The sequence below is a fragment of the Oenanthe melanoleuca genome, chromosome 3 (genome assembly GCF_029582105.1).
Source record: "Oenanthe melanoleuca isolate GR-GAL-2019-014 chromosome 3, OMel1.0, whole genome shotgun sequence".
NCBI lineage: Eukaryota > Metazoa > Chordata > Aves > Passeriformes > Muscicapidae > Oenanthe > Oenanthe melanoleuca.
The window spans coordinates 10435649-10455749 of NC_079336.1; the positions used below are offsets into that span (position 1 = coordinate 10435649).

At 38.7% G+C, this 20101-nt stretch overlaps 2 protein-coding genes across 5 annotated transcripts in view; one reads left to right on the top strand and one right to left on the bottom strand.

Annotated features, from left to right (window-relative positions):
* SMC6 (structural maintenance of chromosomes 6) overlaps positions 1 to 5325 on the top strand; it is a 33192-nt gene extending 27867 nt beyond the window's left edge. For all 3 annotated transcript variants that reach the window (XM_056487110.1, XM_056487109.1, XM_056487111.1), the window contains 3 exons: positions 1665 to 1817; positions 3489 to 3586; positions 4886 to 5325. In XM_056487110.1, coding sequence (XP_056343085.1) covers positions 1665 to 1817; positions 3489 to 3586; positions 4886 to 4994 — 360 coding nt within the window. In that variant the 3' untranslated portion in view covers positions 4995 to 5325. The remainder of the gene's footprint in view (positions 1 to 1664; positions 1818 to 3488; positions 3587 to 4885) is intronic.
* Positions 5326 to 10577: 5252 nt separating this feature from the next.
* Positions 10578 to 20101, bottom strand: part of VSNL1 (visinin like 1) — an 83642-nt gene continuing 74118 nt past the window's right edge. For both annotated transcript variants that reach the window (XM_056486733.1, XM_056486734.1), the window contains exons 3-4: positions 12468 to 12683; positions 10578 to 11557 (exon numbers count right to left, since the gene is read on the bottom strand). In XM_056486733.1, the coding sequence (XP_056342708.1) occupies positions 11360 to 11557; positions 12468 to 12683 (414 nt within the window). In that variant the 3' untranslated portion in view covers positions 10578 to 11359. The remainder of the gene's footprint in view (positions 11558 to 12467; positions 12684 to 20101) is intronic.

Sequence of the window (20101 nt, forward strand, 5' to 3'; positions counted from 1 at the left end):
TAAATGTAGTGTTATAATATTCTGATCAAGTTATCTATTTAGTCATATAAAATAGTTAGTTATGATTGCAAGTAGAAAATTGTGAAGTATAAGTTACAGAAAAATATTATTAGTGTTGTGCTTGAAATATGCAGCCATAGAACATCACCAAAGAGTTGTTGGACTTTTGTGTTTTGGTTAAGAAATTATGGAGACTGTCCTGCACGCCAGTTATGCTGCTTTGGACCCCCCTACCCTTCCCATCTTGGTTTGAATGTCAATGATTCCCATCACTAGACCTCAGTACACATGACCAATGATAGCTTTAGGATAAGAATATTGATGAAGTTATATAAGTAACAAAATCAGTCATTGCAAAGGTTAAATTTAAGAGTGGGCATATTATGCATGGTATGTAAAATAGCTTATGTAACAGTGATTCAGCAGAAAAAGTATGTAAAAATGGCTGGATTTTGTCTGTTGAGAGGAACACATTGGAGGAGTTTCCTGAGTAGAGAAGTGTCTGCTTAATCACATCAAATAGCTATTGCATAAGTTTCTTTTGTCCCATTTAGTGCCAGTAGGATGTTGTTGAAAACAAGCAAGGACAGAAAACATTGCCATTTTAAATGGACAGGCTGCTAGATTACAAGGAATAAATGTGGATTGGTCATTCAGTCTTTCAAAATAACTCATTCCTTGTTCATTGATAGGAAGTTCACCAGTATTTATGTGATTGTATAATGGCTCTAGTTGTTATTCAAACAACTTAAAGCAGGAAAGCTTCAATAGATTTTTTTTTTCTGTGTCCCTTTTAACATAGATCCCAAAAAGTTTTATCATGGATTTATTTAGTTTCTGATGGAAACTTCAGTTTTAGGGATTAAGGGAAAAATGAGCAATGGCAACATAAATACATGTCACAGTCCTAATTAGACAGGTGGAGCACATATATCTGAAGAACTAAACTCAGTCCATAAAATATCAAGTCATTACTTGACTTTATTAGAATATATTTTTTTAATAACTGATATCTCACATATCTCGCAAAATGGATATATATTTAGTCAAGGAATTTAAGTTGCAAAAAGAAAACAATTCCCTGCAAAAAAAGATTCCACTTCAAAATAATTCTTATTTGCCTGCTTAACTGGTTAAAGGCCAGTGCAATTAGCAGGGTAAGAAAATGCCCAAGTTTCATCTAACAGGAGTGCCACAAGATGTCATCATAATCAATGTAACCAAATGGCTGTTCACAGTGTTTCGTGTATTCCATATAAAGAATCCCTTCCTCATTTAAAATTCTTCTGTAAATCAGTTACCTGCTTTTCTGTTGTACCTGGTAAGTATGTTTTTTTACTGTTATGTAAACATTTATTATGACCTTTATTAAACACTGTTTAACAGCTATTAAAAAAAAAGAGATTTAAATAACAAAACTCTGGCAGAGACATTCATTCTGTTCAGTGTGTATGACTGTGATAGAAGAAGTTGCAGTGATCCTAGAAATGTGTTAGTAAATGGTCAGGAGCCATCCCATTCCAGAGTGGCAGTTGCAGTGAAATGCAGAAAATTGTTTTCAAGTGATCTCTGTTCATGTATAATGTGTTTGCTGTTAAAACTATGATTCTGTTAGTATGTCTTCATCTCAGATTTAAAAATTGCTGCAATATTTTTATTTCAAGGTTCAGCCTCGAAAAGAAGAAAAAACTTCCCGCAGTGATCTGAGATCCTTATCAGGAGGTGAACGTTCCTTCTCCACAGTTTGTTTCATTCTTTCTCTGTGGAACATTTCTGAATCTCCTTTCAGATGCATGGATGAATTTGATGTCTACATGGTATAGTTTAAACTTAAATTATGTCTCCCCTTCTGATTTGTATAAGTTAGTGAAATAGTTGGGTTGTTACTTGTATTTGGTTAAATTTAAAACCACTGTAGTTAACTGTAAATTATAAGAAGCCCCCAAACCAAAATCAGAAGCCCTCAAAACAAAATTTTTTAGTGAGCTTGTTCACTTTGTTTGGTAACTTTTGAAACTTACTTAGTTTCTGAAGTTGGTATCCAGAAATATGAGCCCTTCTGTTAATTTGCAGGCTCAAAACTTTGTTCAGCACAAAAATAATAAATCAGCTGTTACTGTGTTTGTCAAAAGTTGACTCTGCATATTGCTGGGACATTCTGGGCTTGGCATGTGCTTTGATTTCTGCCAAATTTGAGATCAGTGTGAGGTTTTTTCAGAGCAAATGTGACAATTGGGTTCAAGGTTGCTACTTATACTTTGGCTAGGAGCATGTTTCCAAGATGTTGAAATTCAGAATAATGAACAATAAATACTAATGTTAGCTAAGAATGTTAAATCATATTTTGGTGTGCAGCTTCCCTGGATAGGCCACTAACCCATTTTGAAATTTATTTTCTTTTTTTAAAGTTTTATTTCCTACTTATTAATATATAGGGTGGTATGAGTTTGAGAAAATACTTACTTCTGTGAGACAAAGATTGATATTGGCTTATTTAATTTTGCCTCGGTGTTCCTTCCTCATCAACCATTTATTTACTAGGAATCACCTAGAGGGCACAAAGATAATATAGTCTATGTTAATGAATTTCAAAAAGGAGAGTATGCATCTAAGGTAGTGAAGCAGTTTTTCAGCCAACTTTCAAATCAGAGATCCTCTTTTAAAAGTTAGTGGTGCAGAAGTTTATCCATCTTTCCAGAAAAGCGTGGATACTCAGAACTTGCAGGCCTTGCAAAGAACTCACATGTCATCTATTCCATAAATTATTCCACACAATTTGTCTTTCCACTGCAGTTCCAGTAAGTGCAGCCTTCCTGTCCACACGTTCTGTAGCTACTCTTAGTGCAATCACAGAGTTCCACCACACGAGGACTCCACAGTGTATTTTTGTGGGAGATCTCTGCTTTCCTGAGGAGCAGCACACAGCAGCAGAGCTTTAGTCCCTCCTAGTGACAGCATCCTATTGCACGTCCTTTTCAGTATGCCTGATGTGTAAGGTTGCATTCAAAGTAGTAATAATGATAATAACAGTAATAATCCTAATAAAAACAAGCTCCATAATATCATAGGTTTCATGGAGCCCTTAAATCCTTTCAGGTAGGATTTTACAGGAAACATTATTCTGCTAAAGTGCAGTTCATCTCAGCATACCAATAAAGTAAGAAGTACTGTATGTACATCAAAGATGATAGAAAAACACTGTAAGTAGATGAGTGTGTGATTTTTCTGACAGAAGATACCCATTTCCCATATAAACTAGAATGTAGTCTAAGAATTTCCCAGGCTATAATTTGTAGCCTTTAGATTTTTACCCTAATGTTTCTCCAGTTTTTCTTAGTTTTTATTAGTCTTATTTAGATATTTTCTTTAGCCAACCTTGACTGTATAGCAAGTAATTCTGGTAGGTTTTCTAGAATCACATTTTCTAATGTATTTCTTACTGTCAGTACCACTACCTGAGAATACCTGAGACTATCTTTTGTCTTTAGGATATGGTTAACAGAAGAATTGCTGTTGATATGATTCTGGAGAGGGCTGACTTTCAGCGGCATCGACAGTTCATTTTGTTCACCCCCCTGAGCATGAGGTAATAGTGCTGTGGGTTATTTCAGGATACAAAAATTGCAAGGGAGTTCTCTTGCAGGGGGTGAAACTTGGAAAAGTTGAATATGAGGAGGAGGAAATTCTGCTGTTTGTAGCAGTAGAACATAAACAATTAAACAGTTTATTTCTGATGCTTCTGTAAATTTCAAAGAGTTTTTTAATAGGTTTTTTTTTTACTCTTCCTTACATAATGGTAGTTCCATGGGACTTGAATCAGTTTATCTGAAATGAAAGAACTTTAGAAATGTTTTATTTTGCCAAACAGGCTCTTCTTTGCTTACCTTTTATGTCCCTCTCCCAAAAATAACAAAAGACCTGGGATTTTTTCTGTTAATACTACACTACTTTCAAGAATTTTGTCATTTGAGTTGATTTTATTTTCTGGGTTTTAATGTTGCTGATCTAGAGACTCATAGCTTACACCATATTTTACATTTTTGATCTAGTGGTTTAAAATTCTTTCAAAATCTTTATATACAACCCTGGTAGAGCCATTCCCAGTGTAAGGGGACAGTCATGTCTCTTTCTGTTAACCAAGCCAACTCCTTTCTATTAACCCAGTGTAACCAGTGAAACGTGTGAGGGTAATTAAAGCACACTTCAAAAAGAAATTGATTTATTTCTAATTGTCTTCCCTCACTAAAGTATATAAAAAGTAGAGTAGTGGTATCTGTTATTTCAGTGGAAATGCTCTTTGTGGAGATTTTCTGAAACTAATAAATACACAGGAATTTTTTGTATGGTTACTGTTGAAAAAATTAATTCAAGTTCACTTTGAATTTGTTATATTGTTCCATGATTCAGTTCAGCAAACATGAAATTTACAGAAATGTGGTGGCAGCTTCAGGAAAAATCCATTTAGGATCATCAATGGAGAAGCCTGTGTAAATTTATGTGTAGTACCTTTGGTCATTCTTAGTATGTTGTGATGGATTACATGTGTGTAGTGTGTGCTACTTCATCTGTAAGGCAAATCCTTATTTGCATTCCATCATTTGTTTATTTGGAGGTTTTCATTAAAGAATCTTTTCTCTAGTTAAGGCAGTCTAATTGTTAAAAATCACATGAGTGAAATGAGTACTTGCCTTTACCTCAAGTTTTTATTAAATCAGGCCCGGGATCCTTTTAGTGAAGCCTGAACTTCACCCCACGTTACTGTTTTTTAAAACTGTCAAAGAGGTGGAGTTACTTAAAGGGAAATATGTCATGTAAAGAACCAAATGGAAATACTGAAATTCTTGGAGAAGAAACACTGTTTAAATGATGCATCCTTTCTTTTTAGTTCTCTGCCTTCGAGTCCCCATATTCGAATCCTCCGCATGCCAGACCCTCCAAGAGACCAAAGAACACTGAATTTCCAAAATAGGAATGACAGAGATGAAGATCAATAAGTATCTCTGTATGAATATGGTATAATATTGAAGAGAAACGTGGAATAATATATGTAAAATTATTGCTTCCTGATGCTGAAAAATGTGATGATTTGTTAGATACTCTCAGGAAGATATTTCTGTATTGTTATTAATTATTTTTTAAAGGATTACTGTGTGTGCACAGAACAAGAATAAGCACAGTTTGGCTGAGGAGAAAATTTTAAATATTCTGTTGATATTTTTAGCTCCCAGCTATAGAATTTTTTAATCTGTTGTTCTGGTTTTTCTTCTGGAAAAGTTGAAATATATTTTGTATAACTATTATATTTTAATAAACTGTTTGAATTGATACTTGTGGTAATGTTTTAGTGTTTCTACACACTTAAAATTAGCATTAAGTTAAAAATATTGTTTTCTTCCTAGCTATGCTTTATTTCTTACATGTGTGGTAGGTAATTAATACATGCAGTAAAATGTGTTTCATTTATTTTCCAGTGAAACCTCAATAGCTGAACATGAGAAACTATTAGAACTTATACTTTCATAACTAGAAAAGGGAAAAATTTATATGTAGTATATTTTCTTGGAGGGAAAATACTTCTTTCCTTACTTTCCCAAAGAGTTTGAGTGACTTTGGACATGAGCTTACAAAACCTAGCAAGCTGTGTTTTTATAAACCAAAATTCTTAATTCCAGTGAATTGGTTCCTACAAACTTAATTTCCAGGTACAGAATAAGTCTCTAAATATTCATTTTATTATCATAAACTAAAGAGATCCAAGTCTTTCTAATATATAGGAATGAAGTAGAATAAGAAGTTTGGGTAACAATATAGTAACTTTTCTACATCATTGTAGACCTGTGTTTTGTTGGGTCTCCCTGCCCTCCCTCCCCTCCCACGTTTCTCTGGGAGTAGAGCACTTAAACTTGATTTGTTTAGATACTGCAAGCATTTACTGGGGATAGAAGGAGAAGGAAGAACCAGATTTTTTTAACTCACTCAAGTTAACCTTTTTTTCCTCTCCTGTTCTTTTTTCTCCAGAACCTTGAAATTTTTGGCAACTCTTCAAAAAAAAGTCGCTTTTTAGAGTTCGGCTGCATTTCTTTTTTGTTTTTTTGGGGGGCATTTTTTGTTTGATGTTACACAGCTACAAAAGCTATTGAGACTTCTCAGAGAACAACATTCAGCAATTTCTGCACTTTTTTACAGAATAGCAGTTCCTCAATAAAACATTTTACAGTGTAAGTTTTAACTTGACTTAGCGTAGTTTGTTTTCAGTGGCAGCATGGTATTAAACTTTAAGTTTCTGTATAATATGGAAGCTAGGTAAGACTTGAAGAAAATAACACCTTACAGAATCATGGAGCCATAAAAAATGCTGAGTTGGAAGGGACCCATCTGCATGTTGTTCCCAGTTGACAAGTTGAAGTCTGGCATAAGGAGAAGGGCAGTTGAGCTGGAGGTGTCCCTTAGTTCCTGAGGGAACCATTCCTCACTGTCCTTGTCCTGGCCAGCAGGCCTGTAGTAGACTCTCTGGATGACATTATTTATATGTCATATTATTTATATGTCCCTGATTCTTAGAGGCTTGCAGCTGTGCCATTGCCAGCTGTAGGCTCCATGCATTACATGATCCCATGAGCTCTTTTTCCCCTCTGAGATAGGTGTATCTCAGCAGGTGTCAATAGAGCAGGGGTTAAATAGATCATCTCATGGTGAAAAAAAAACAATTATTTTTTGCTTACAGCAGCCTTGGAGCCATGTATTGACCTGGTAGACCTGTCTTTTCCTGGCACTATTATTCCTTGTTACCAAAAGAATTATGGAAATCACTACGTGTGCTTCTGATCTTTCAACCTTCAACCCAAGGCCCTGAAGTTTCTCTTGATTCATTGGAATTTTCTTTGTTTTTTTTTTTTATCACTGCTGGCTTGAACAGCCAATAGTGGATAGCAATCAGAGGGCCTTACTAGATTGGAGAGTTTTTCAGTAATTTCTCTTACCCGTGCCCCTGGGAGCCAGCAGAATTCCCCGTGAGCCAGGTCTGGTCTGCACATCAGGCCTTCCCTCACCTCCCTCCCCTTGGAGGGAGTCTGCTATGACAGCTGCCCTTCTTTTCCTGTTAACAGAGGTCTGGATGTGGGGTACAGGAGGTGTTGCTTTAGGAGGCTCCTCTGTCCCAGAAGGACCTTCACCCATCTCATCATCTGGCCTTGTTCCAGAGCCTCATACCTGTTGTAGAAGGTTCCAGTCCTACTTATTTTCAGAAGGAGGAACCTCCTCCTGGTAAGAGTGATCTGCTCCCAGCCTTCATCTTGAGCAGACCCTTGAGTAAAAGACCCTGACTAATTACCCTGCAGGGTTCTGAGTCCACCTGCTTCTCCACTACAGAGGAGGTTGGAGACTCCTTAGTCTTGAGACTGGCATCTCTGTAAATAACCTATCTCTTGCTTGTTCACTCAAATACCCCACAGCCTGTTCACCTCCTCCTGTGGCTCTTCACCTGCAGCAGCTCCCCAGCCCCAGCAGACCTTCTGCAAAGGAGCTGTTTGTCAGCCCCAGCCTGGCAGAGAGGCATCAGGCACTCTGTCAGCCTGTGACCTGCCCAGCTCCCTCTGCCCTCGGCAGACTGGCTGTCCAGAGGCCTCTGGCACAGCTGGTTCAGTGACTCCAGCTGCAGGCAGTGAGCTCCACTCCATGTCATCCATAGCTGGGGAACCTTCTACTGGTACACAGGTACAGCTGGGGCTGAAGGGATCTTTTCATGCTCTTCTTCACCAGGCACTGAGTCTGTTTGCCTCTACTGGTGGCCTTGGAAAGCTCAGGGTCATGGGCAGACTCCTGGCAGCTGTGAGGAGGTTACTGAGAAAAGAGGACCAGGCTTCTGCCAATGTGTGTGCTGCAAGAGACAGTGGTCATTGACTGAAGTGGGGAGGTTCTGGTTGAGTAAACCAGGAGGGATTGTTCATGATAAAGGCAAGAGGCATTTGAGCATGTTAAGCAAACAGGCTGTAAAATCTCTGTCCTTGGAAGGTTTTGAAGTCTATTGAATAGACTCCTGCATCTCCTTCAACAGGAGCTGGGCAAGAGATCTATGGAGGTCCTTACCCATCTGAACAATTCCATAATTCCATAGTTCAAGGTGCTTACACCTTTAGGACTATGTGAAGGTACTGGGGGGCACCTTACAAAGTGTAAACTTGGCAAAACTTTTCTGGAACCAGCAGGTTGAGGGAGGTGGTTCTACTGCTCTCTGCTGTTGTGAGATCCTGCCTGCAGTACTGCACCCAGGTCTGGGGTGCTCAGCGTTGGAAGAGCATGGACCTGTTGGAGCAGGATCACAGGAGGCCACACAGATGCTCAGAGGGCTGGAGAACCTCTGCTATGGTGGCAGACTGAGAGCTGGGTCTGTTGAGCCTGGAGAAGGCTCCAGAAAGACCTCATAGCACCTTCCAGTACTGAAAGGGGCTGCAAGAGAACTGGAGAGGGACTTTTTACAAGGGCATTAGATGACAGGACAAGGGGGAGCAGCTTTAAACTGGCAGATAGTAGATTTAGATTAAATATAAAAAATAAGTTCTTATTCTGGGAGTGGTGAGGCAGTGGAACAGGTTGCCCAAAGGCTGGATGGGGCCCTGGGCAACCTGTTTTAATGGGAGATGTCCCTGCAGGGGGTTGGAATTGAATAATCTTTAAGGCCTCTTTCAACCCAAACCATTATTTGATTCTCGGACATGATCGTGAGCCACATGTTTAGCTTGACTCAATTTTATGATGAAATTGGAGTATGTTTTAGATCCTTTATAGTATGAAATAGAGTGGCATTGCATTATTTCCTCTTGATTTTCTTCAGTATCCAAAAAAAAAATAAAAAAATGGCAAGACTGCCGAGGCAGGAAAGAGTAAAGCATTTATCTTCATTAGTCTTCTATAATGAGTTGTGTGGAGAAAAGAGCTAAAGGAAAATTAGTGCATTCCTACTGAGCTAACACTTCAGCTTTCTCTCGAGTTTTTTAGACTTACTTGAAATATTGGAGGAGGTGGCAACAATTCTGGTCTTTCATTCAAATCAGTACATCGTATTCATTCTAATCTACCCCTCTACTTGATGAGGACGTGTTCCTGACTGTATAATGATTATAAGCATATTTTCATAGAATTAATTCTGAATAAACAATTACTGAAGCCCTTGCATGGATGCACTTATTTTTGCAGTGATCTTACTAAGGTCTCAAAGCTATCATATTCTTAGTTCTTTAAATACAGAGTTTACTATAATGGCTGAGTAGAGAGACGATTGCAGTGCTGATGTTAAATTTCTGAGTTTGACTGTGTTTGAGTTGTTGGCCATTATAGATGGCAGTGCATTGCTTAATGCTGCACTAAAGTAAATGGAGGCTGTCTAGCTACATAAATTCAAGGTGCAGGAAAACAGAATGAGAGATTGCTTCTCATATATGTAAACCAGAGGCATAAAATCTGAGAAGTATTCAACGTGGGCATATCATTCTCAGAGGTAAGTAATTTCTAGAATGTGTGCTTCAAGTTAGAACCAAATGCATGAAGTATGCTCCTCCCTAATTTGCTAAGACTGTTATCTGTGTGGTATAAGTTATGATATTAGAAAATGTGTTATTTCTGCTTTTGCTGTTTGTTTGGAATATGAAACAACTGAAAAATGAGAGGATAGTTGTGGCAGCAATCAATTCTACGATCCCCCCCCCACAACAACTCTTAGCAAGCTGTGTAAATCTGTTTCCTGTTGCTTGTATTCTTTTCCCTTTAAGATGAGCTTCGCTGTTAAAATTTGAAAATACAGAGAATGATTTGGTTTGTGTCATGTTTTATTGTTTGATTTTTAGCTATTAAAAGTACCGTCTCTTTTCTTCATAAGGTAAGGAAGAAATATCAAACATGCAATTTTAAGATGCTCAGATTGCTTTTTTTTTTTTTTCTTTTAATCCAGCAAGCAACCAACTGCTTAAAGCATCAGGGAAATGGGGCATAGGAAGGTTTTTATCTGTAATTTCTGTAGTCTGATAGTTCTTCATCCTTTCCCAAGGCTGTGCAGAATTTGTCACTGGATAGAGAGAAACTTGATTTGTGCACATAGAATTGAAGTGGAAGTTGGTTCTTCTCACTAACCCTCCTTTATCATCACACTTCATGGTTAATTTATCAGTAGTGATTTTTAACAACATCTGTTTATATTAAACACAGAGTAGTTTAGTGTCAGATGGTAAGAGCAATGACTCTTACTTCAGGAGGGAAAAACATTAAAAACCAGGTTTAGGCCAAGCAAATAAACTGTATTTCACTTACACAGCTTAAAAAGCAGCACAGGTCTAGTAGCTGTGCTGGTAAATCTTAGCAGTAGCAACTTAGAGCATCAACAGCTGCTCCATCCCTAAATACAAGATCGACAACTTTTGGTTTTGTTTGATATGACTCTTCTAATGACTGAGTGCAAAATAGTTTTCTTCATGCTTCAATAATGAAATACATATTTCCCAGTGTACAGTGACAGATAATTAAAGAGATTGAACTTTTCTTTTTTTATTACCATGCTGAAGACATGAAATAAGAATTAGGGGAAAAGGTCAAATGTTATAAATTTATTTTGGGACATATATATTGCAACCTCTGTGGAAGCTTTTGAAAATTCTGGCAAAGATCAATACACTTCCAATAAAACCTTTAAACTTGCAATAAAACAATATTTTAAACATTATATATATATATATTTATATATATTCTTAATTAAAGGGTAAATTTTAGCAGGATTTTCTTTTTTTTTTTAAATATACTGCATTCCTCTGACATAGCTCTTTCCAGATTGAAGGGATGCAAATGAGGTAAGAATTAAGGCAAACCTAAAAGGCATGCAAATGAAGTACATTTATATCCACTGACAATACAAGCACGTGTGGATCAGACCTGGGAGCTAAGGAGCTCTTCCCTTCTGTCTGTCCAGTACTACTTTACAGCAGAATGGTGACATGATTTATAATAAACAGTTAACATTACCATGGGAATTCAGTGTCACTAACATTACTCAGCCTAGGAGACACAGAGCTAGCATCAGTAAAACATGAACAATAAATAATATAATTCACTGCAGCACAGGCCTGCTGCACAGGCTTCAGAGGAAGAGGGCTGTTATGAAATGACATTGCACACATCACGTTGTGGCAGTTTATTTTTATAATATATACTTTTAAAATTCTTTAGCAAATGACATTCTCATGCACACAAGTGTTTCAAACACAAGAAGCAAGTCCATTTATAGGTAGTCCAAGCAAATTTTTGTGTGTGTGGAAATAGCTGCAAACTGAATGGAACATTAAACTTCTGTGCAGTCTATGACACGTGGTACACAGGCTCATTTCTGAATGTCACACTGCAGCAGTAATACAATGGACGGGTCACTCTTTGCAGCTTCTTTGAACTCATCCAGCGTGATCTGATCGTCTTTGTTCTTATCCATCTTACTGAAGATCTTGTCTACCCGTTGCTCAGGCGTCAGACCATCCTCATTCATTTTCATCATTATCACAGTGCCCACCATTTTGTAGATGGCCTTTGGAAAGAAACCAAATGGAAAATTCAACATAGAATTCAATCTAATTTTTTTGATGTGATCAAATTCTGGAAATGTGTTCTAACAATAAAATGATTGCAAGTTTCTCTAAAGATTGTTTTTGTGTTTTGTTTTGTTTTGTTTTTTTTATTTCCCCTTAGAGTGCAAAGTCCAGGTACTTAAATCAAGGAAGAATATATTTTATTTTCTTCAGATGCAGGTTTATTTCAATGGTTCCATTTTGCATCCTGGAATGAATTTCTTTGGCTTTCTGTCTGACAATGTAAAACTCTGGTAACTTACTCTCTGGATCAATTGTTTAGTTGAAATATTTCACATAAACACTGAATAATTAGTTTTAGAAGTCATCACCCTTAAATAGGATTCTGTGTGTACATGTGGGCAAAATCTGGTATTAACTACTGGCAGATGACGAAGGTGGAAAACTTTATCCTTCCTCTTATATGTTGTGGCCATCTTAAAGCCCATCTGTGAGAGCTCACTTAAAATAGTGTGTTTTTATCCCTCTAAATTTCTGTAATCATCTGAAGTTAATCTCCAGTGAGGCTTCAACTACTTGAGCTACAGTCCAATAATTTCACGGGTGTCAAGTGGCTTTGTAAATCCTGTGCTGTGCTGTTCTTGTGATTAATCCATTCATCAGGGAAAAAAAAAATCTCAGGATATTTAAAAGCTTATGCACATATGTACTCTGCAATTCTCCAAGATTACATCTATTAACAAACATGTTTGTGTTCTTGTACCACTTGTGCACATTAATCCTGTACCACAGGATTAATGTGTGTAATGTGCATTGAATGTACCCTACAGCCTCTGGTGAGCCTAAAACCTAACAAGGAATCAAATTTTATTAACCTTGTGACATTTTTGAGTGTCATATTGATCTCACCTCTATAATTTCCAGCATTTCCACTCTTGTGATTTTACCATCACCATCCAAGTCGTACATGTTGAAGGCCCAGTTCAGCTTTTGCTCAAAACTGCCTCGTGAGGTGATGGACAGGGCACAAATGAACTCTCTGAAGTCGATGGTCCCATCTCCGTTTTTATCAAAGGTGCGGAAGGCGTGCTGGGCAAACTTAGAAGCATCTCCATATGGAAAGAACTGCAAAACAAAATAATATATAGAACTGTGTTAATGCAAAGGAGAGAGCTGTATACCTTACTGCAAAATTCAAAAGTGAGGCATTTATGAAGAGTGGCTGGTGAGCTTTGTGGGAAACTGAGGATCTGCAATGTAAGGTTCCATAGCAGTTATACTGGAATGATTATTAAAAAAATATTTCTACAAAAATCTCTCAGGTTTCCATAAGCTATAATACAAATATATATAATGCCACTTTAAAGCTAAGTTAGCTAGATGAATCTTAAAATGAAGTTGGGTGTAAATGGCAGATTGTGTATAATATTCTCTGACTATGAAATAAAGGAGCCAGGGTACACTCTAAGAGAATTCTGAGAGTTTAACCAGTGCCTGACATGTTGCAACCAAGTATCTGTGTGGGATTGTTATATAACTTCATTTATTAAAAAAAAATCCACACATAACATAAAAACCCACATGAGCATATGTTCTGTTCTGCCAACCAACATTCAAGTACACAAGATGAAAATACAGATTCAGTTAACTAATAGAGTGCTTTTCATGTTTAGTATCTTAATATCCTTCAGTGAACACTGCAATTGACTGTAGCTTTACGGAGTATTTTAAATGACCATAACATGTAGGTTTTCAGCTGATATATTTTCCCCTCAGGAAGTGTATGGTTTAAGACATTCGAGCAGGTAGTTGTTCTTTCTGTTGGCCAGAGTCAAGAAAACACATCCCTAATGAAAGGGGGTTTTAAACCAGTGCTATTAAACCTATTGCTGCAGGGACCATACACAAACAATGTTTGTTATTATATTCCCAGCACAATTTCATGGAGGTTTTCCTGCTCCTCAAGTATAAACATGCATTACTCCCCATATGAGAGCCATCTTACTTTGTTCTTTTTAAAATACCAATCCTTATTAAATATTGCATTTATAATGTAAGTTTGAAGGAAAGTCTTCAGTGGCAGCTGAAGTGGAGCTACATTTTACAATTTTCCATTTCCCCATCCAAAGCTGTGTCTTGCCTTAAACATGCAAAACTTAGAGCTCAGCCAGCTGCTTGCACTATGTGGCCATGTGGGTCATGTCAGCTGCTGCTGTGTTGCCACAGAGGTTCCAACATCAAAGTTTCCTTTCAGCTTTTCATTTTCCCTAAAAGAGCATTTGGTATTGTCTCTTCCTGAAAATGTAACTTCTGTGCCTGTACTCATCCCAAGCCCTGTTTCTGTTTTGATAATCAAAACTGGTGGAGCAGTCGAGGTACTGCTGCAGCTCTTTCTGTACTTTCTGTTTTCTGCCTTTAAATATGATCATGATTGGGCTCATCAACAGATACAAAGATATTTGGGCTCTCTAATACAATTCAGAATTTCAGTGGCTGCAGTTGCCAGACCTTGCTCAATTCTTCTAGTGACAGCCTCAACCTTTTGCCAGAGCGAGGAGAGCCCCCTCCACGGGAAGGTTCCTGGGGCTCACAGCCTGGCATTCAGGGGCAGAGCAAAGTTTGCAAATGTTATCTAAAACCTGAATGCTATTTTCAGGTTCCTCATTGCTTCCTCTTCTCCATGATCCAGCTCCCCCTCCAATTCCTGTACCAGCTTTGAATGTTAACATAGGTGATATTTTATTTTATGTATATGTGTAGAATGTGCACTTCTCCAGTCCACTGCTGACAGGTTAAGAAATGGCTCTCATGGCCTGAATTCCACCATGAATTCCATGTCCCCCACCTTCTATTCTTGAGAGTCTGCTGGCTGTTCAAAGCTGAAAGGACAAATCTTTTGCTTGATGACTATCCTTTGTTGTATGTAGAACTAAACACTTCAAAATTTTACAGTCTTCCAAGTATTTTTGCTCAGAGCTGACTGCTGCTGAGGATGCTACCTGATCTCTGTTCCTGTGACTGTCACTCTACAGTCTCTTTAAAAGAAAGGTAAATACCTGGAGGGAACTGAGACTGCTTCTTCACTGCCCAGAAAACCAAAATACAAAAATGGTGCAAACATACTGGTGAGAACAAAGAACTAAAGTACAATGAAAAAGCACGCCCACCCAAAAGGCAAAGAAGTGTCAGACACCCAAAGACATGTAAGAGTCCAAGAACAAAGTGGGGAATTAGTTTGGGTCAGTGGCTGAAGATGCTGAAGATCATGTTTAAGTTTTTCTGGAACATATTTTTGGTCTCCCACTGCTGGAGCATCAGCAAGCTGTGCCTACTTCTTTGCTGGTCACACCATTAGCCTCATGTAGCAGTGAGAAAAATATCTTTTTGATTTTTTTAGCACAGACAAGACCATAATTTTTTCTTTTCTGAGGTGAAGAAGACAGTGGCACTGCTCAGGTAAGTCTTGGCCTTTACAGCATCATATGGAACAGTAACCTTTTTCTTTTTTTTTTTTTTTTTTTTGTGCTTGTCTTCCTGTAGAGAGCAAATGCAGTAAAAGGTCCTTTAGGCACTGAAGGCACTGTTCTCCAGTTTGTACCTGCTGATTTGTATTATTTTTAGCTCAGAAAAACTCAAAAACATTGTCAAAACTTGTTTAAAAACCTACTTGAAGATTTCCATTGGCCTGTTTTGAAACTATCCATAAGTAAGACAGGAAGTAAGGAAAACTAAAACAATTACAGACCAAAAGATGCCAGCTCTGGTAAAACATTTTTTTACTATTAAAACACAGTGAGGCCTTAGCAAAGTATAAAGGTTTTAACTACTTTCAGAGTAGCCGAAGTCAAATGGCAGTGGAAGACAGGGATCTCTGAAAGACAAACACCAGTTCTTTGTCAGAGGGAATATGAGGAGAGTTTAGTCTGCCTCTTGCATGACCTCAGTGAATACTTCAGAAAAAAGAAACACAACTGGGACTTTCAGATAGACATTCAGCTTTCAGTGTTCCCTGCAAACCCTTGACCAGGTGATCAATCTACATATGAAAGCAACAAATTCCCTTCTGCTGCATCCTGCCACTGAAAGGGCACTCCATGCACCAGTATTGTCTCCTGATTTACCCTTTTTGTCCAAAAATCAAGACAAATTGTACCAGCCAGTTCCATGGGTGACCTAACACTGTTCATTCCTTTGTTTCTTCTTCTCTAGTTTCATCTGGTGAAAGGCCTCCCTGGTCTAGAGAAAGGTGTCCCTACCCATCCCAGGAGGTTGAGACCAGATGATCTTTAAACCATTCTAGGATTGATCTCTTGCTTGGTCTTTGTATTTTCTAACCAGTTAGATCAACATGCTTGGTGTAAACAAAGTCTTATCTCTACAGTCAACTGCCAATTAAGAAAAGAAAAAGGAAGGTTAAAAATAATTCCCTTAATCTCCTTCTAAATTTTGTAACAGGATTGTCTTGCAGATTCTTGCTCCCAGTGTGTTTCTGGACTCATTTCTGTTGTAGGGAGGGCATTCAATCTGTCCTGGAATCAGAATATTTAGCAAATAGCACCTAAAAATTTTACATAACTCTTAAGGAAACTGATCAAATACCTGGAAATATTTATCTGATTGGCTGCAGCTGCTTTAGCCTCTTTGAAGTGATGCTGCTATTAAAAGGGAAATTCTGCTATAAAATAGAGAAAACTAGAGTTACACTAGTGCACAGAAAGCAGGGCATGCTGCCTACACGTGCCCAGGTGACAAGTTGGTCACTGATGTAAGGTCAGCTTCCAGAGCTGGTGTGGGAGCTGGAGCACAGAACAGGAGGTGGGAAAGCAGGAGATGGCACAGGGTTTCTCTGTCCCAGGCTTGGAGAGGATGGAAGAAGCAGCTGCTGATTCCCCTGTCAGAGATGCCCTGTTTGGGGTTCAGCTCTGCTCAGAGCTGAAGCAGAGAAGGGGAAGGAGGGGACACAGCCAGTGCAAGCATTGTCAAGGGCCAGCACATAACAACAAGCCAAGCAGTTGGCTGTTGTGGAAAAACCTTAAACATTTGGTGCTGTTATGCTTTAGAAAGGAATTACTTACTCTTCTTATGTACTTTATTAGTGCTTTATTTCTAAGTCTGCTAGGCATCCATGTTAACTTCGTAAGTGAAGAACATGAGCACTTTGAGAATCAGAAATTTTGGCTGCTTTTGGAAGTTCAGACAGTATTTTTTAATACCAAACCTCCTAAAGTTGAACCCAGATGCTGACAGCTGCTGGTCTAGCCTGGTGTTACAGCTCCTCAGAACTGAGGTCATTGGGGAGGTGCCTATGATGATGGGGAGCAGGTTTCTCCTCACTAATTTTCCAAGAGGATGAAGTTCTGGATTCCTGACAGCAGCACAACATCACAGGAGTTGATGAGATAAGAAAATTACTCTTTAGCTGTCTCCTTTAGAAAAAAAGTAATTGAAATTTACTACAATGCACTGTACTCTTGTGCTTCATGTACTAAGACATAAGATGGGGAAGAGGTACCCAGGCTGTGACTGCCAGGACCTGCTGGGAAGGATGTGCCACTCTGGTACGAGGGTGACCTGCAGGGCTGCAGCCTGTCCCTACCCCACCCTTCTGTAAAAATGAACACTCATGTATTAAGGACAGAACCAGCACAAGAAGACACAGCCACACATCTGTCCTTGCTCTGGAAGAGATCTGGCTGCTGCACTCTCCAGCACATCTGCAGTGTAAGGTAGAAATATCCCACCCAAGGCTGAAATATCCCAGCCACCTTCAGCCTGCCAGGGGGCCCCAAGGAGTGGACACCAGACCTGTGGGTCTGCAGGTCTAGCAGCAGCCATGGGGAGAGATAATCTCATGGACCACCAAAGACCAGAATCTAAATGTCTCTTTAGATCCAAGACTCAATTCTCCACATGTAAATCTGTGAATTGTCCCCACTTCAGAGGTGCACTGGGAGGGTAAATACAAAGAAAGAGATTTGTGGTGATTTCAGATGCTGCAGCAGTGGAAGTCACAGAGCTGGCAAGAGCTGGGGAGAGCTTCCAAACCCCACGGATGTTTGCTCATGGATGTTTGCTGATGGATGTTTGCTCATGTATCTTTAGTGCTGAGAACATGTGTGCATGCAGAGACACTTGGGGAGGTTTATAAACAGCTGTTAGTTCTTTACATAAAGAAGAAGTATTTAGATGAGCCAAGAAAGGTAGCTTCTTCTGTTCACCAGGAAAATTCACAACTTGTACAGGCCAAACTGTACAACAAAGAGTTTGTGTCTCACCCAGAGCTCAAAGATTGTGACTAGCCCTTACATAATGGTTGGGGACAAGCTGCTCTGTCTTGCACATGACAGAAATGGTCATTTGAAGAATATGGAGAAGAAATATTTGAGAATTTAGGAGCTCAATACTATTTCCTTTCAGTTGTGTGAGACATGAGTTAAGAGACCAGAGAGAAAGAACAAACCACAGGCTAAGAGAAGAAAAGAACTCTAAAAAGCAAGAATACACCAAGAGATTGGAGGAAGATGGATGGGAAAAGAGGAGCCATGCTTCTTCTTCACAAACACCCATCTGGCAGTCTACCTCTAAAAAAACATTCAACCCGAAAAGTTAATCTTTATATTCACATTTGTGGGGAATTAGTCATTAACTAGCAGGAAATGAATCGATTTTCAATCCCAGCTTTTCTCTGATTAGATTTGGACAATAAGAAACTTAATTGAGCTGTGGTAGTGCTATAGGTCAATACACTAGCAGCTCAGCTATTACTCAGTGCTAATAAAAAAAAAAAAAATCGTCAGGGAGAATTCTCATCAAAACAATTAGTATTGCTAGTGCTTAACGCCACAACTACCACTGATTAAATGCTATTTCTCTTTGATCTTCCTTAACTGAGCAGCAGCACTGGAACACTTTATTTGTTTTAAGTCTGGCACAGTCTTCCACTACCCCAAGGTCAGTGACAGCACAGGGCTATCAGGATCCTGCTGTATTGTGTCTATGTCCTGGCCTAATTACAGCTTCCTTGTCTTGACACCATGTTATCCCTCCAGGAATCTGGGAACATGCCAAATAGAGGATACACTGGGAAATATCCTTTTTCCCTTCCTTTTTTTTTCTCCCCCCCAGTAAAGATCATCTGACTTCTTTTCATTTCTGAAAGAGACTTTATTTTCCCAGTGAGTTTTAGTTCCCAAGCTTCAGAGTATTAACTTGAATGCTATGCCTGCTGTGTTGTGAACATTTCCCAAAAGAACAGAACTACAGAAGCATCAGTAGGTGCCATTTCCAGTCAAAAAGGGATTTGAAACACAACTCACTAAAGTCTGAGACAACCATCTCATGAATATACAGATGGAACTACAGAAGAAAATACTTGTGCCTGAAATATCTGACTGTCTCATATACTTATGTAATGTGCCCTCCTAACATTCCTCTACATATGGAGTTGTTATAGCCTGGTACTGGAGAAAGGAAACTGCAGGAAGAGAAGGAAAATGGCTGTAGCTGGGCTTATCAGAGAACTGATACTTCCCAAAAGGGAGAAAAGGTAAGGGAATGGAATGGACACCAAAGTCAAAGGGGAGAGTTGAGAAGGATGGTAGCAAAAGCAGCAATAGTTGATATAACACAGAAGAGACAGGTGGGCAACAACTTGGTTGTTTTTTTCCCTGTTGTCCCTAGGCATATCCTATTGACTTTTATTTTCAGTACTGAGTTTTAAAGCAATCCAGCAACTCACAGAGGAACTGTACTGAAATGAAGTTTTGAATCATTTAAAATCCAGCCTGTGTTTCTAGCTGCTACAAGGTCTGTCTTAAAGCTTTGCTTCTGCAATGAGGCTGAGACCAGATAGGTTTTCAGGTAGTCTTGCAAAAATTCTGTACAGCCTATGAGATTCATCCCTGTCACCCTTCAAATTCTGTTCTTATGGAGACTAATATTAATAAAAAAAGAGTCTTTTACCACAGTGCAGTTTTAGGAAGACAGCTTTCCAAGATAATGTATTTTTGTCCAGATCTATCCTTCTCAAATAACATAATCCTTTTCAAAGGTCAAGGCCAAGACTTACAAGCCCAACAGGATATAAAAACCTTGAAATACCAGCATTCTAGTGCAAGGGATCATGCATCTATACCTATATATACACCTAGAGAATCTATATATTTATAAAGAGACATACATCAAGGGGATGGACTAAATCAGTTCTTGTTTAGAAATGGGACAATACTGTTGAACTCACTGATGTTTAAGAAAACCCACTTTAATTTACAGGAAGTGCTGTGCACATTTGCAGTTCCACATGGATAACTATTGCTTTTATTGACAGTCACAGTATCCAAGAGTCTTGGTTGAGCAGCATTTGGATAACACCTAAAGCTCAACATGTAAAGAAAGAGGAAAACACAGCACAAGGAGGCTGGAAGACATTTATTTGTGACTTGAAAGGATTTTCACAAGGGTGGGGAAGCAGACAGGAATGGTGCAACCCATTGTGTCACCTTCTGGGAATTAAGCAGCTGTAGAGGCAGGTCTAGAATAAACCA